The sequence below is a fragment of the Heterocephalus glaber genome, unplaced genomic scaffold (genome assembly GCF_053883595.1).
Source record: "Heterocephalus glaber isolate CG9 unplaced genomic scaffold, H.glaber_assembly_v1.0 deba00001504, whole genome shotgun sequence".
Classification (NCBI taxonomy): domain Eukaryota; kingdom Metazoa; phylum Chordata; class Mammalia; order Rodentia; family Bathyergidae; genus Heterocephalus; species Heterocephalus glaber.
In genome coordinates this window covers 70,735,763-70,751,172 of record NW_028258324.1, presented here as the reverse complement: position 1 = coordinate 70,751,172, position 15,410 = coordinate 70,735,763, and the positions used below count along the sequence as shown (strand labels likewise).

The window sequence follows — 15,410 nt, the reverse complement described above, 5'->3', positions numbered from 1 at the left end:
ACAACAGAGCCCCACACTCCACAAGGGAGTCTCAAGTTTTAGCAATTTCCTCAGAACCTTTTCAGACTCAAGTCCAGATCCCACCTTTGTTCCAAAGGGGTTACAGCAGCAAAGAAAATCAAAGTTCTCCTTGCTTGTATGTGATGGGAGCCCAGCATAAGCCACAACTTGGATGAACAAACGCTTCACTCAGGCACCCACTGGCCTATTTTCCACTCTTTCTTCCCAACTGCAAAGTGTTCAGCTATGTGAAGCGTATGTGCAAGGGCCTTTAGGAATCCCGTGGAGAGGACACTCTAAGGGTTTACAGCAAGAGCCTCCTTAAGGAGAGGGCAGCCACCTCTACAGAATTCAGCCAGGTTGCTGCCACACCGGCTGCTTCTGTACAATGAGGGCCAAGGGGGGAAATTCCAGGTTACCCACTCGTACTACACAGTAACCATATGAAGACACCTTCCCCCCAACTCGAAGGGTCTGCGTGAGGAGCCATGCACTCTGGAGTGTCTGCAGTCACAACTTCTTCTCACAGTTCCTTTCCAGATGACCACAAACATCTGTCCTGGGCTAGGGATGCCACGGCTCTGAAGCTCTGTTCACGGCCCATGTAGTACTTGCAGGAATGAGCCTGTCCTCTCAAACACCATCACACACAGGGTACCCACTGGGGTTCCTGCCACGTGCCAAGACGCAGCAGCACCTAATCACCCAGGATGGGGAGCACTCCAGAAACCTGCAGGGCAGCCCTCTACCAAGGAGTTAAAACCCTGGGGAAGCAGGGCTGGACCAGTCCTACTGTCTCCCTGCCAGAGAGAGGGCTGCCAGGATATGATCCTGGTTTTCAACCTACCACTGCCCAGTCAACCCCTGCAGAAGCAGTGTCCTGCTGGACTCCTGAGTACCACTTAGAAACCGACCTTTTCCTAACCCCTGCCCATGGGCTGTCTTCTCATTGGCCAGCAAATCTGCCTATTATCAGAAATCACCTAGGAAGCTGTTTTTGTACAAAGACCATGGCTGGGCCCACGGACTGGGAGTGCCGTGGGCTGGAATACCACCTCCTTGGCCCGCTTAGGCACCACTGCCCTCCAAGACCACAGCTCACCAACCATGTGGCTGACACCAAACAGGGCAGGGAAATGTTCGCTGACAGAAACGCCACCTCCCCAATCTGTTTCATGCCCTCAATATGGATAAGCAATTCGGGGGACCTCAGTGTTGGGAGCTAGTGATAACTCCACACCTGTCCTCATCTCAACCAGCTAAGGTGAGCTAGTTTAGTTCAGTTTAAAAGCATGCGGGGGGGTGGGGGTGCAGGGATTTAGCTAAGTGGTTCTGGCTCCTGCCTTGTAAGTGCAAGGTCCCGAGTTCGATCCCCAGTACCACAAAAACAAATTTAAGTTAAAAGCATGCAGAACCTTGTTCTTTCATGATCACCTGTCTCAGTGCTGGTCCTCACCCCGTCCCCTCACTCTCAGTGCTGCCATCATTGGCTGGCCTCTCGGTAGCACACCCTCACTGCCTTGCACAGCTAGAGGGCCCACCCTCTGGACACGAACTCCTCGAGGGTGCAACACTGGCGGTTCGGCTGAAAGCCAAGTGCAGTTGTGCTCACCCACCAAAGCCTCCTAGTCCACCTCAACCCTTTGCCGTAGCGTGGGGCGTTTGTCCATTTATCTCTGCCACTTTCCTACACTGTCTGGCATACTGAGGGCGGGCATCAGTAAATACAAGGAAGCTGGGCATAGTGGTGTGTGCCTTTAATCCTAGCATGTGGGAGGCTGAGGCAGCAGAACCACAAGTTTGAGCCCGATCTTAGCAAAATTCTGTCCCCAAATACTTAAAAACAAAAAAGTGGGGGGCGTAGCTCAGGGCACAGACCCTGGACGCAATGCCTAATGCAGAGGTGTGGTGAGAGTGGAAAGGAACAGAAGGGGCCGGTGACACCAGCTGGGCACCAGTCAGTCAGTCGCTTGCTGCACCCTTCCAGACAAGACTGCCAAGGGCGGAAATGGGGGCCCAGCACAGAGCAAGGCTCCTCTGGCTCCACCTCTCATGATTCTCTGCAACAAATGAGCTCGTTTTTCCTGAGAAGTTGGTTATACAGGGTCCTGACAGAAAAGCAGAAAATGCCAAGGTCTGTAACAAAAATCTTACCTGGCCTAAAATGGCTGAAACGAGTGAGGTTTTTCCACTTCCCACACTGCCACAGATTCCGACCAGTTTGCCCTAGACAGAACACACAGACAGGAAGGTCATGAAGAGACTACCGATGGCTCACCTTAAGCACCAACAATTTCTTTGGGGAAAGATGCATTAACTTTACTGCATCAATATGGTAACTGTCTGCCTCAAGACTCGACGATCCACTTACCTTTATTTCCTCACTTCTCAGCTGCCTTTTTTGTATGGTTTCTGTGAGGATACACTGAGGTAACAGAAATGGAAGTCCTTTAGAAAAATCAGATGTGCCACATATACTACAGTATCCTACAAGGGCTTTTAGAAAGTCTTTGCCTCTTTCCAACATTGCTGGTAATCACTTTTATTGCTCTTTCTTTGTTTTGTTTTGTTTTTTTGAGCCAGGGTCTCACTATGTAGGTCAGGCTGGCCTTGAACTCGCAGCAATCCTCTTGCCTCAGCCTCCAGAGTGCTGGGATTATAGGTGTGTGCCACCACACCTGGCAATGGTAATCATATTTTTTATTCATTTGTCTTTATTGCTACTATTGGAACAGATGGCTTCCTGAAAACTATTTTATTGTGATGTTTATCCAGGGTTTATAAATTATTTTGAACAAAAACTATATGCATTGTTACACATATATTTTGCTAAAATATTTCAAAAAATCTGAGGAACATTTTTGCTACCCATTCCAAATAGAAATGGAAAACAAAGCCTGTGATTAACTGAATACAGTCATCCCTCAATATCCATGGGAGACTGGTTCCTGGACCTGAAAGACAACAAAATTTGTGGATGCTCAAATCCCTTACATAAAAGAGCACAGTATTTGTATATAAGCTACCTATCTCCTCCAGTACAATGTACGTCAGCTCTAGATTGCTTATAATACCTAGTACAACGTAAGTGCTATATAAAGCGCTGTTGGATGCATTGTTTAGGGAATAGCAGCAAGAAAAAAGTCTGTACACATTCAGTACAGATTTAATTTTCCCCTAAACATTTTCTATGTGCAATTGATTGGAACATGGGAATGCAGACAGCATGTGGTATGGAGGGCTGACTGTATCGTCAAGTAAGATAACGACTCTCAGGAGGTGGTGCTGAAAACCCACACGGAAAGACAGATGAGTTTAAAAGGGTACTGTGGGCCCAAGGCCCCAGGGACAGAAGGAAGCAGCGTGGACTCTGGAGGCAGACAGCAGTGACTGGACTCCAATCCCACCAGCATGCACAGGTTGTATTGCATCTGCCTTCCTCGCTGGGCTCTGGGGACCTTCGGGGAGGAGTTACAAAGAACTGGGAACTAAAGTACGCTGCCCAAACAGTGGGTCTGACATGGTCCAGGCATCTGGAAGATTAGCGCCTGGTGGTAACGAGAGCTCAGGCAACAATGAAGGAGTGCCTGGTGCACAGAAGAGGTGCCCCAAATATGTCCACCCCTTCCTCTGCCTGAGAGCCCGGGGAGAGCTGCAGAGCTTCTTTTCCAATGGCTAAAGGTGTGTCATATGTCTGTGGGTTCTGAAGTGCAGAGTGAAGATCAAGATTCAAGATGCAATGGAAGTTTCAGCTGAGTATGGAAGTAATTCTCTACACAGCTTATTAGCTCTGTAACAGCTGCCCCAGTCACCAACATGGTTATTAAATGAGAAGGCCATTGGTAAGAGTGAAGTAAAAAAGGACTTGAGCGCTCTTGAACACTGAACTACGCCAACAGTTTCAGGCCATCTCACTTCTCGCTTATGGCCATCGAGAATGGGAAGCTCGGGCTGGGGATTTAGCTCAGTGGTTCCGCGGCCTGCCTTGCAAGCACAAGGTCTCGAGTTCAATTCCCAGTACAAAAAAAAAAAAGGATGTGAAGCTCTCTGCTCCTCCTCACCAGGCCCTGGATTTGCCCCCCCAACAGCTCCAGTGCGTTGCTGATTTTGCTAACCACTGTGTAAGAATCTACAATAGTTGTGTGGATGAAACTTCTTACCCCTCCTTCACTGCCACCACCCTTGGTCTAAGGCATCCTCCTCTTCCTTCTGCACTACAGTGGAGAACCTTAACTGTGCTTCTTTTGTGGTACCAGGGATCGAACTCAGGACCTTGTGCTTGTGAGGCAGGCAGCAGCACCACTGAGCTAAATCCTCACCCTTAACTATGTTTCCTGCTCTCTTCTTTTCTCCCTACATGGTCTTCTGAACCCACTAGCGAGGACAATTGGACAATTCTCCTCATAATGAGCCAGAACTTGTGCTCCAAATCCTCCATGCCTTCTCTTCCCACTCTGGGAGAAGCCATCCCATGGGAGGCTCTGGGCCCTGCTCTCCAGCCTCAGCACCCACTGCTCTCTGCCATGCTCACCAGATGCAGGGCCTCTGTGCTCCTGTTCCTTCAGCCAGCAGTGCTCCTCTTCTCCCAAAGGCACTCGGCTCACTCCCTCACCTCCCTTGGTCTGTGCAAGACAGTCCCTTGTAAAGGAGGCCTTCCCTCAGGCGGCCTGCTGAGACCACGGCCCTGTCCCGGCACTCGGCCCCTTTCTCGAGCCCCTAGCACAATCTGACAAACAGCACAGATTACTTGTTTATACTCTGTCTGTGACATTCAGAAGGGAAGCTCTAAGAGGCAGGGATTTTTGTCTGGATGGTTTTCTGTCTCTATATCCCAGCCCTACAACAGTACCTGGCACAGAGTTGGCACACAAAAAATGGCTGAAGAGTGAGCAAACATACACACATCTGGAGTCTCCAGGACATTTCCCGGGAAAAGGCTGCTGGCTGCCAGTCAGTCTGAAGCTTAAAAGTGTCTGTTCTAGCCACTCCAAGAGCCCAGTCTTGAGCTACCTGTGCTGCGACACCACATACCAAGCCAATCCTTCACTTATATTAAAATGCTACAGTATGACTGTGGAGAAGAGCAACACTGAGGATATCTGTTAGGGGCCAGGGTTGCATGGCCTTGAGGAGCCAGTGACTACAGAATTATAATATCAGAAATAATCACTGCAACTCACATAATAGCCAGAGACTGAATCAGGGCAAAAGCCTGGAAAATCCACTTGAATGCTTCATTTCCTTGTTTGTGAAATGAGCATCTCATGAGATCAGTTGTTATGAATTCTGTCATTAAATGCTTAAATATTCCTTTTGGAATTAGAGCTGGCCCAATCTGCTCCTTGGTTCCATGTCACTCACATCAGAACACTTTGCTAAGAGGTGCAGCAGCTGCCTGCTCTTGCCCAATCTGAGCGGCGGTGGGTGGAGGAGGGCAGAAGTGCACGGCTCACCTCTTGTACTTCCAAGTCGATGTTGTACAGTGTCCTCTGCAGGCGCAGGCTCCCCAGGTGGATGTGCTTGCTGTCTTCCTCCTCGGGACTGGGCCGCTCATCACTGTCCAGGAGGAGGTGGCCCTTCTGCTCTGCCAGCACCGCCTGATGCTCAGGGCGCTGCAGCTGCCTCACCTTCTCTTTCTTGCCCCTGGCAGCCCTCTTGTCTTTTTTCATTTTGGGGGTCAGCTTGGGCGAGTTCTGGATACTGGAGTGGGAGGAGTCCCATGCCAAGGTGGCATTTTTCATCTCTATCTTGATGTGAGGACTGGCTGGTTTGTTCTTTATCATGTGAACCTCTTCCATTAGAAACAAACTCTGATAGGAGTTGTGAGAGAGGTGCAAAGATGAGACACTGGATCAAGACCAGGGAGACAAGCCTAGGGCGTACACTCACGTAGCAAAACACATCAGCTATACAGTGGAAGGAAGCTGAAGGGCAAAAGGTAGCTCATTAGTGTAGCCTCGCCTTGGGCCCATCAAGGGGTCTCGGGAACACAGGGCAACCTGAGGAGGTATGGGGGCCTTGACCACTGACCCACCCTCTCCCCTAAATTACAGGCTAAGCTACCCTCTCCCTTTCTGCCAGCCTAATGTGGACAGAAGGACACTAAACCAACTGGTATTCCACTCCTTGCTTTTGCTCATGAGTTCCCGAGTAGCACGTTGATCCCTATGCAAACCATCTCCACCCTGTTTTCCCTCCAGACCATTCCCACAGAATCCCAAACCTGCCTGTCCTCCCTCCCCCATGGCTTGGTACCTTTTGTAGAGGCTGAACTGAGTCTGTTCACAGGCTTACATAGCTAAGGTTAGAAAAAGGGTCTCAGGGTCTATCGACAGTAGCATGCATCTTCTGGCCCTGAACTCATACTTGGGACTTGGGATAATTCAAACAGAGGAATGGGCCGAGTGGAGCGAAAGGGTATCTTCCCTGAGAAACATTGCTTGTGGGGAGAACAAGGCTCTTCCTGCTCATTCCTAGAGCTCCCCTGAGTTAAGCTAAAGGAAAGGAAAACGGACTGTTTTAAAGAGGGAAGTACCTCTGAAATTAGATCTGAAACACTAATATTAAATCATAACCCCAGGCTTTCCTGTAAGACTTGGATCCCTTCTGACCATCACCTTTTGTACCAGTAATCTCTACAGATCACTATGCTACTGAGATTCCCAGAATGATTTTTTAAAAAATGTTTTAAATATGGGGATTTAGCTCAGTGGTGCTGTTGCCTGCCTTGTAAGCGCAAGGTCCTGAGTTCGATCCCTGGTACCAAAAAAATATTGTACAATGTTAGAAAACCTTTACTGAAAAAGTGACTTTCAGGGCCTGGACCCCTTGCTTAGTTACTGAGAACCCCTAACTAGCTTGAACTTGGCAGATGGTATTAAATGTAACGTATAATCCCTTTCCCATTCTCTTGGATCCTACACTTCTATGCTTGCTCTTTTCTTCCCCGAAGCGACCACATGTTTTCTTCACTCCTAACCTCCAATGTTCCCAGAAGTACCATCTTTCTAAATTTCCTAGATAATCTTTACTCTTGATCAACTGTAGGTTTAGCCTTTGCTTTCTGAAAACAGCTGTTGGTCTCATCTGTTCAGAGCCTTCCTGAAAGACTAAGCTAAGAATAAGATAAATATTTTACCCCTTCACAGAGCAAAACCACAAGCTGACAATTTCCATAATTTCTCTGGCCTTGAGTTTTTAAGAGGATGGAGCTCATTTAGGTCTAAGTGAACTACTAAGAAAATGTTGGAGCCAACTGGTATCCACAGCCCCTTCCGGTTTCCTTCCCACTCACTGGGAGATCTCAGCCTCAGGTCGCCCTGCCCTGACACACTGAGGCAGAAAAGGGCCTCATGAGACCTGATTTATTACCACTTTGATTTGCACCTGCCAGGATAACAAAATCTTAAGACGTACACAAACCATAAACCTCAACTTTCCCATGGGACACTGATCATCAAAACACTACTTTTGTTCACTGAAAGAATCAAATCAGAATGTATCTCTTGAACAGCAGAGGGAATACTCACAGGGCTGCCACCTACAATACAAGATAACCAGTTAAATCTGGATTCCAGATAAATAAGAAGTAATTTTTCAGTCTAAGAATGTTCCATGCAGTATTTAATTGGGAATCCTGTGTTTGTTTTTTTGGTACCGGGGATTGAACACTGGTCCTTGCACTTTCGAGGCAGGTGGTGGAGCCACTGAGCTAGATCCCCAGCCCCATCCTGGGTTTTTATTTTACAAAAGTTAGCCACTTTACACTGGTAACAATCTGCCCAGAAAAGCCAAAAAGTAGCTTTTCATTGCCTTTCTACAAGTTATCACTCTCCTAGAAATTTGCTATCTCTCTGTCTTTTGTTCTACAAGATGCACTTCCAGGGCAGCTCAGAGAAAAGACTATAATCCCGCTTGATGATCAGATCCCCAACTCCAATTGAAAAAAGAAAGGTTATAATACAAAATAAAAAGAGACAGAATGGGCCGGGGATTTAGCTCAGTGGTTTCGCCGTCTGCTGTGCAAGCGCAAGGACTCGAGTTCAATCCCCGGTAACAAAAAATAAAATAAAAAAAACAAGACACAAGGTTAAAAAGTAGGGTTCTGGGGCCAGGGATTTAGCTCAGTGGTGCTGCCGCCTGCCTCACAAGTGGTGCAAGGTCCTGAGTTTGATCCCCAGTACCAAAAACAAACATAAAAAGTAAGGTTTTGCAGCATCTGTACTGAATTTCAACTTGTGCAAAATAAATCAAAGAGGCAAGTCCTGCCCTTGTTCTCTTATCCATCTCAAACAAAATGATGGGAGAACAGACGCTTTTGGGGAACGATAAAATCTCAGAAAGTTTTGTTGTTGTTTTCAAAAGGCCACCTGAGATGATCCTTCAGGATTGAGGCAGATTTCCACCAAAGAACTCAAAACATTTATGAGAAACATCTGCTTTATACCTAAAAAATAGCTCCTTCCCCCAAAAGCCTAATGATGTCAGTGTCATTCTAATTAGTAAGTCCTAAGATAATAAGAAAGAAACAGCTGAGAGTTGGGGAAGGATTAGATAATAAACACTTGTTATCTTGGGCAAAGCATCTTTAAAACAAAGGAAGGAAAAATATAAAACCTGCCAAGAGGCATAAGACAAAATGGGGCACAAAATGAAAGTTGTGGGTGATTTTGCTTCTATTATTAACTCTGAATGCTTCCTGGACAGAGAAAGGAACTATGATATGAAATCCACCTGCTAACTCAAGTCCTCACTAATAAGTAAGGAGCAGAAAGCTCTCAAGGGAAAAAAAAAAAAAAAAGGAGAACCAAGCTACACTGTATACTCCTTTCTTCAACTAATACCCAACCAAATGCACTCTAATAAGGCTACAGAAACAGATGGGAGAGAACTTCCTACTTGAAACATTTCCTTTCTCCCATGACTGGATATTGTGGATTAAGCAAAATGAAGCTCCAACTGCCACCGGCACATTCCTGTTCATATGACTCTGCTTTCTGTCTCTGTAGCAGCTGGGCTGGGGAGGGCAAGGATATGGAGGTGAAGGTACATTCTGGAGGACTTGCTGTCTTGACCCAACCAAAGTCATTTGATTGAGTAGATATAAATAAATCACAGGAGGCTACTCTGCTCTCCTTACACAGGAAACCTAAGTTGTTTCCTCCTGAGCCTCGAAGGTAGCGATGTCCATCCCTCAAACATGTGAGGTTCAGAACTTTATGTCACATAATCACTTCTCTGTTGCTCTCACTGGGAAGAACAGCAGGGGCTTGGGAGTGCCACTGTCAAGCAGGTCCAGCTCAAATAGTGCTGCTCCTTTTTTTTTTTTTTAAGTAAGTGTTAATCACTTTCAAATACCTGTCTCTCACCACGGCCAAAATAAATCTCCCTCTTGAATCATGTATTTATTTTATCCTGAGGGCACAAAGGACAGAGCCCAGGTATGATCAACTAACCACTCACAAGGGAAAAAAATCTGATATTTACTTAACTGCACTTCTCAATGTGACCTAGTTTTATGACTATTCCATGTCACTGCAGTCCCCATATCATGAGTGGCAACCACAGGTCAGGAAAAAAAAAGTATCAAAAAGGACTTAGCATATCAACCAATCAAAATGACAGTAGCAATGATTCAGGGGAGGAAAACCTGACAGTTCTGGTCTCAAGTGCAAGTTTAAATCACTTAGTCCCCAGGGAGCTAAGCATACATCCACATCAGGCCTGGGTGGAAGGGGTGCCCTCTGTGAGGGAACACTGAGCCCAGAATCAGGCTGGCCAGAAAAGGTAAAAACTCACATCAATGAAAAAGGGTAACTAGCCTTTTCTTAATCAGTTTCCTCCACTGCTCCTTTCTTATCAACTTGCCAAAGGCTCACAGCAAGCCAAAATCAAGTGTGGCCAGTCTGTGTGGGCCCTGGGAGAAGAGGCAGCAGTTGTGCCAGGGACAGATCCTGACACAAGCTGAGGGGCAGGAGCCACTTACCTTAAATCTGTCAACAGCCACTGATGCCTCTGAGAGGGACTTCACTGAGAAGGGTGTTACTTTCAAAGCAAAAGTCATGGAATTGAAGACAGTCACCACTGTGAAAGCCTTAAAAACCAGGAAAAGAGGAGAAACTGAGCTTGGTTAATCTGGCTATGCAACTAAAATAGGAAGACACTGCCAATTTCCTTTTAGGTGGTAGAAAGGTTACAACTTGGCTATCAAATGTTACTACAAGTCAGATGTATTTTTTCATTTAGGGTTTTTCTGAGACCATCAATTAAAATTCTCAGTAAATCTGAGCCACAGGTTGATCTGTCTTTTCAGAATTAAAGCCATACACTGTCTTGTGTAAGGGCTGGTTCCCTATTCGTGCACTTCTCAGCTTAGGCACATAAATGAAAAACTGCCTAATTCTTACAGGAACCTCCAAATGCACTAGCAAGAGGACCAGAGCATCCTGCATACTGTATTTCTAAAACACCCCTACCCCTGAGGTCCCCTGACCTGTGCTGCTGTCAGATCGAAGCCAAGGGTCATGTGAACAGAAAAGGTCACCACACTGGCGATCACCACCACTATGGGAGCCACACCAACAGTGATGCTCTGGAAGTAGCCAGCTTTTTCCAATATCCGACGCTCCTCCTCTCGGATTTCTATGAATAAAAAGCAGGAAACCTTGGGATATTGTTTTCCAGCACTAAACAAGACTTGGTCTTCAGACACAAGTAAGTTTTAAAACGACCCTTGAACCCCAATGTGCAAATGCTGGTTTAATGTAACTATCAATGCTACCATTAAAGGTGAGGTCTGAAATGGATCAAGTTATAGGAAAAAACTAACAGAAAGCAATCATTAGTACACCAATCACCTGCCTTTCTCCAACTCTTTCGCTTGGATTTAGAAGAAATGAACAGGTTAATTGTATCTACAACGGACAGTTTTGTTGGTTTACCTGCTTTGTTTATTTTTGGCTCAGGAATCACAGGGAGGACTACACAACAGCACTGGAGAATTTAAAAAGAACTCAGATTTCTTAAAATGCCTGCTGTAAGTTGGCACTAGGATAGGAAATTCCACACGAAAAGCAGTAAAGAGGACTGGAAGAAGACAGATAAGATACAATTTCTACCCCCAGAATGACTTTTCTTAAGTATTTAAAAGCTGACGCCCTTATTAACAGAGCAACCACAGAGTACGAGAGACCACAGAGTAGGAAGTATCCTGTGGTAATTAGTCCTCCCAGCTTTGTGGCACCTACATATCTGCTATGTTTATGCCTACACTGAGGACTGGGTCAGGCACTGAGAACCCTGTGACCCAACATAAACCAATTATTTAAAAACATAAACCATGGGCCAGGGATTTAGCTCAGTGGTTCTGCTACCTGCCTCATAAGCCCAAGCTTCCAAGTTTGATCCCTGGTACCAAAAAAATAAAAAATTAAAAACATAAACCAGATTCTAGTGAGTGGCAGAGCTAGGACCAGAGTCCAGGCATGCTGACGTCCAAGCTCACCTGTAGGGTCACACAACCACCTTTGGCACATCTGCAACCACAGAGTAGAGGGGGGCAAGTGGAACTCTCAGCAGCATTTGATATTGTTATCTGCGACATCCTTCCTCATGGCCAGGTTGGAAAACCTTGGCAGGGTAAGAGTATAATTTGGGGTCTTTGTAATGGAATTAGAAAATTCTAACTAGCTGTGTTATCCCAGGTGTTGGGGGATATCACAATTTTCCCAGGGGTCAATATCCTCATTTGTGGGATGAAGTTATAGGTTCACATCTCTACGATTCCTTTTGAACATAAAGATTCTATAATATTATGATCCTAGACATTAGAAATCGTAGTATATCTAATATGCTCAGGAAGCAAAGTGTGTGAATGAACAGACCCAAGAATCCAAAATCCTTTCCACATCTACACACAGGAAATCTTTACACTCACTTTGAACACTCTGAGAAAACGCTTTGACCCAGGCATACATTTTGATAAATTTAATGTAGGTGAGAACTTCGTTCATCTTCTGGACACGCTCATCTGTGGCGGCCACACACTTTCCCCTGAAATACGCAGTAAGCCGTGATACAAACATCTGAAAGGAAAAGCAATGCCATATCAAATCAGTCATTCAAACTGAAGAACTGCCTGAGCTGCTTAAGTTCATTCAAAGAAAAACACATATATTATCCTGTTTTTCTGGGACAGGCCAGGTTTCATGTAGTCATGTTATTTTTAATAAAAGTGACCAGCTGAGCCATAAACAAATATTATTTAGTTATCTCACTGTCTGGCAGTGAAGACAAATAACTTCAGGGTGCTCACAGATACGAGTGCTCCCACTGTGGAAGGAAACAGGAGCACCACATTAGTCAGTAGGAACTGAAGACCAGGAACACAAACATTCCCATGCTACCTGGGAGGGGGCCCTGCCGGCCTCCCTCACTCAGACTCTGTTTTTTGCTGGGTTTTTTTTTTTGGTACTGGGGATCGAACTCGGGTCCTTTCACTTGCGCAGCAGGCGGCAAAACCACTGAGCTAAATGTCCAGCCCTACACTCTGTTTTTCATTGGGAACCACTGCCTTTATACAAGTGACACCTTACTTCTTCTTGAGCAAAGATTCTATCCATATGGACCAAGAACCCTCTCACTTCAGACTTTCCCAAACCAGGCAGCCACCCTAAGGACATTTCCAGCCAGGGAATGAGCCTACTGCAGCCCAATGAAATAATGCAACTCCCAGGGAGAAGCTGCCAAGATATAGCTACGAGACTTACTCACCATCGCTGGATAGAAGAGGATAAAAACAGCTGAGCCCAGGAAGGCTGTGGGTCCCAGGATAATTCCATTATAGATCATGCCTAAGATGGCAACAACAGGTCCTCCGGCCAATAAACTGCCAACAGCAGCTGCCTCAAACATCCTCTGTCCGTCATTGGAGCAAAGATTGATAAGCTACAAGATACAAAGAGCAGTGAGAGGCCCTTGCAAGGACACAGGTCATTTGTCTCCAGAGGAAGATGAAGGACCAGCAGACCCCCGGGAAAGACGTGGCTCAAGCTGGGAACCACTCTCTGCCCTAGAGCACACTCACCTCGCCCACGGACTTCTCTTTAATGTTCTTCAGCTTAAGGATCTTCTTGAATGCCATGGTCAGGATGGCCCCCCGCAAGCGGATGCCAGTTCGGTAATTCAATGCCCAAGTCAGTGCAAGCGACCAGGACCGCACAACTTCCGTCAGGAGGAGGCCCAGGACCAACAGCAGGCTGTACTGCAGGTTAGACTCTGTTGCCTGGGTGTACTCCAAGAGGTGTTTCACTACGAAGGCCTACAGGGAGAAACACATATCACTGTTAACATCCCCACGGTACCCACACACAGGGCCACAGTGCTATGTTAAGTTAGAAAGAGTAGGCTGCTCCACGGTTCAGTGGTCAGTGTACAAGCAAAGAAAAACCTCCAGGGCATCTGAGAAGCTGCCCAAAATAATTTACACAGGGTGTTTGGCGGAACTCAGTCCAATTTGAAACTCTTTTCCTTAGGGACATCATCTAAACCATTACTCTTTCTAATGTAACGTAAGCCTGTCCATGAGCTGAAATTAGTTCTAAACACATGGTCATTCAAAAGTATGTATTTGACCTTATTCCAGTATCTCCACACATGGATACATTTCTTTAAATGAAATTAAGACCTGTCTTTGTACTGTTTCAAACGTGCTTATTTGATAAAAAGGAACAGTGTACCTACAGTTGTACTGGGGAAGAGTGAGAAGTGCATTTGCAAAACATTCCTGAAAATAAACATCAGCAGTTTAATAGTACAGCAGAGAGCAAACAAAGCAGACTACCAAGAATCCAGAGCCCCCCACGGGCCCTCCCCACACCCCCACTCCCTCCCCAAAACGAAAACGGATTACCTCAGGTAGCGTATGTCTAACACCACCTGCAGGAAGGGAGCCGGCCAGCCCCCAAGCCCGAGCGCCACCTCCAGCTCTGCGGTCCTGCGAACACCCCAGCGCACTCACACAGGCACATTCAGCAACAGTATCAAATACCAGAAGTCGGAAGTAATGTACTTTTATTGAAAATGAAAAAAATATAAAGGCACCATCTTCAAAGAGCATCTCACAAACACTGTACAACAGCAGGAGCATTGCAGTAACATACAGTGGAACATACAGAGTCAGTTATACAGGGCGGGCCATCCAACAGGTCAGCTGGCCTCCAACTGTTTTAGCTACACACAGTGGAAATACAAAACAGAACCAGTATTGATTTCCAGAGTCCGAAGCAGTACATCAGGCTGATGGCACTTAACCAGTTAGGGCTCCTCAAGTTGCAGTGATTCTGCAATGGAGTGGGTTCTTTAGGAATAAAGACCTTGCTGCTAAGGAAAAAAAAATTTAAAATAAAGCAAAACGAAAAATGCTCTGAAAAAGTACTCTGCTTAAAACTGCTGGTGCTGCTGGCGCCCTAAGCTCGAAAAATTATCTCTGCTCAGGACAGAATAAAAAAGTCTAGGCCTCAAGGAAAAACTGCTGGGATCCTTTAGAGTCTTTTCAAGTCCTTGTAGTTAAAACTGATCTTGGCAAAAATAAAACTAACCACAACAAAAGAAACCCAAACCTAACCCCCCACCACTAAAGGAAGAAAAAACTTAACTCGAAACCTAGCTACCCATCTGCCCTGGCTCCTAGCAAAGCTTACTCCAGCTGTAAGCCAGCAATGAATGACGGACAAGGGTGGAGGCGGGACACAACCATCCTGAGGTGGCTAATGCTGACTTCCAGAGCCCACACTGTCTCCAAGCTCTTCTGTTCTCACTTTTCCTGAGGGCTACTCAACACTAGGTGTTCACTGGGCCCTGAGATCCCACCCATCAGGATTATGTCAAGGCCCAGTAAATGAACTGAATAAATAGGAAGTCTCAGATCCTAAGCACTACTGTATCCACTCCTCTCCTCCCTCAGATTTTTTTGGCTTATAGGCAGTATGTGGGTTCCCTCTGCATACAGCTGGGCTGCTGGTTTACTACCAAGAAGATTGGCTTCTTCTCCAGTATGCATCCAAAATGTGGAACTGAGTCGCGGGGTCAGACCCCTTCTCCTCCCGTGAAGCAACTCAGTAGGATGGTGTGCGGTGAAGCACGTTCTCACACCGCGGCACTGATGGAGAGTCTCCAAAGGCAGGCGTGCAAGGACAGCAGGTGGTGGTTGGGGGCTCCTTCCTTCCCATACCTTAGAGTGCCGGCTGTCAGCACCGGGTAAGGGCACAGGCCCTCCCAGGGGGAGGAGGGGAGGTAAAAGACATAACCAATGTTTACACCTCGCAAAACTTTCAAAGGGGAGAAGAGGAAACAGCAGATTAAAGAACTTCCAACACATAGTGTTTTTAAAAAGCAATGACATTTCAAACAAT

General features: G+C 46.3%; 1 protein-coding gene across 6 annotated transcripts in view; it reads right to left on the bottom strand.

Moving 5' to 3' along the window:
• Abcc5 (ATP binding cassette subfamily C member 5) overlaps positions 1 to 15,410 on the bottom strand; it is an 86,959-nt gene that overhangs the window by 32,628 nt on the left and 38,921 nt on the right. For 5 of the 6 annotated variants that reach the window (XM_004834907.4, XM_087186809.1, XM_021256281.2 and 2 more), the window contains 7 exons: positions 13,085 to 13,318; positions 12,772 to 12,945; positions 11,936 to 12,083; positions 10,493 to 10,641; positions 9,986 to 10,093; positions 5,454 to 5,810; positions 2,155 to 2,226 (listed from right to left, as the gene is read on the bottom strand). In XM_004834907.4, the coding sequence (XP_004834964.2) occupies positions 2,155 to 2,226; positions 5,454 to 5,810; positions 9,986 to 10,093; positions 10,493 to 10,641; positions 11,936 to 12,083; positions 12,772 to 12,945; positions 13,085 to 13,318 (1,242 nt within the window). Of the gene's footprint in view, positions 1 to 2,154; positions 2,227 to 5,453; positions 5,811 to 9,985; positions 10,094 to 10,492; positions 10,642 to 11,935; positions 12,084 to 12,771; positions 12,946 to 13,084; positions 13,319 to 14,053; positions 15,243 to 15,410 lie in introns of those variants that run through there. The other variant, XM_004834910.4, reaches the window with a different exon arrangement.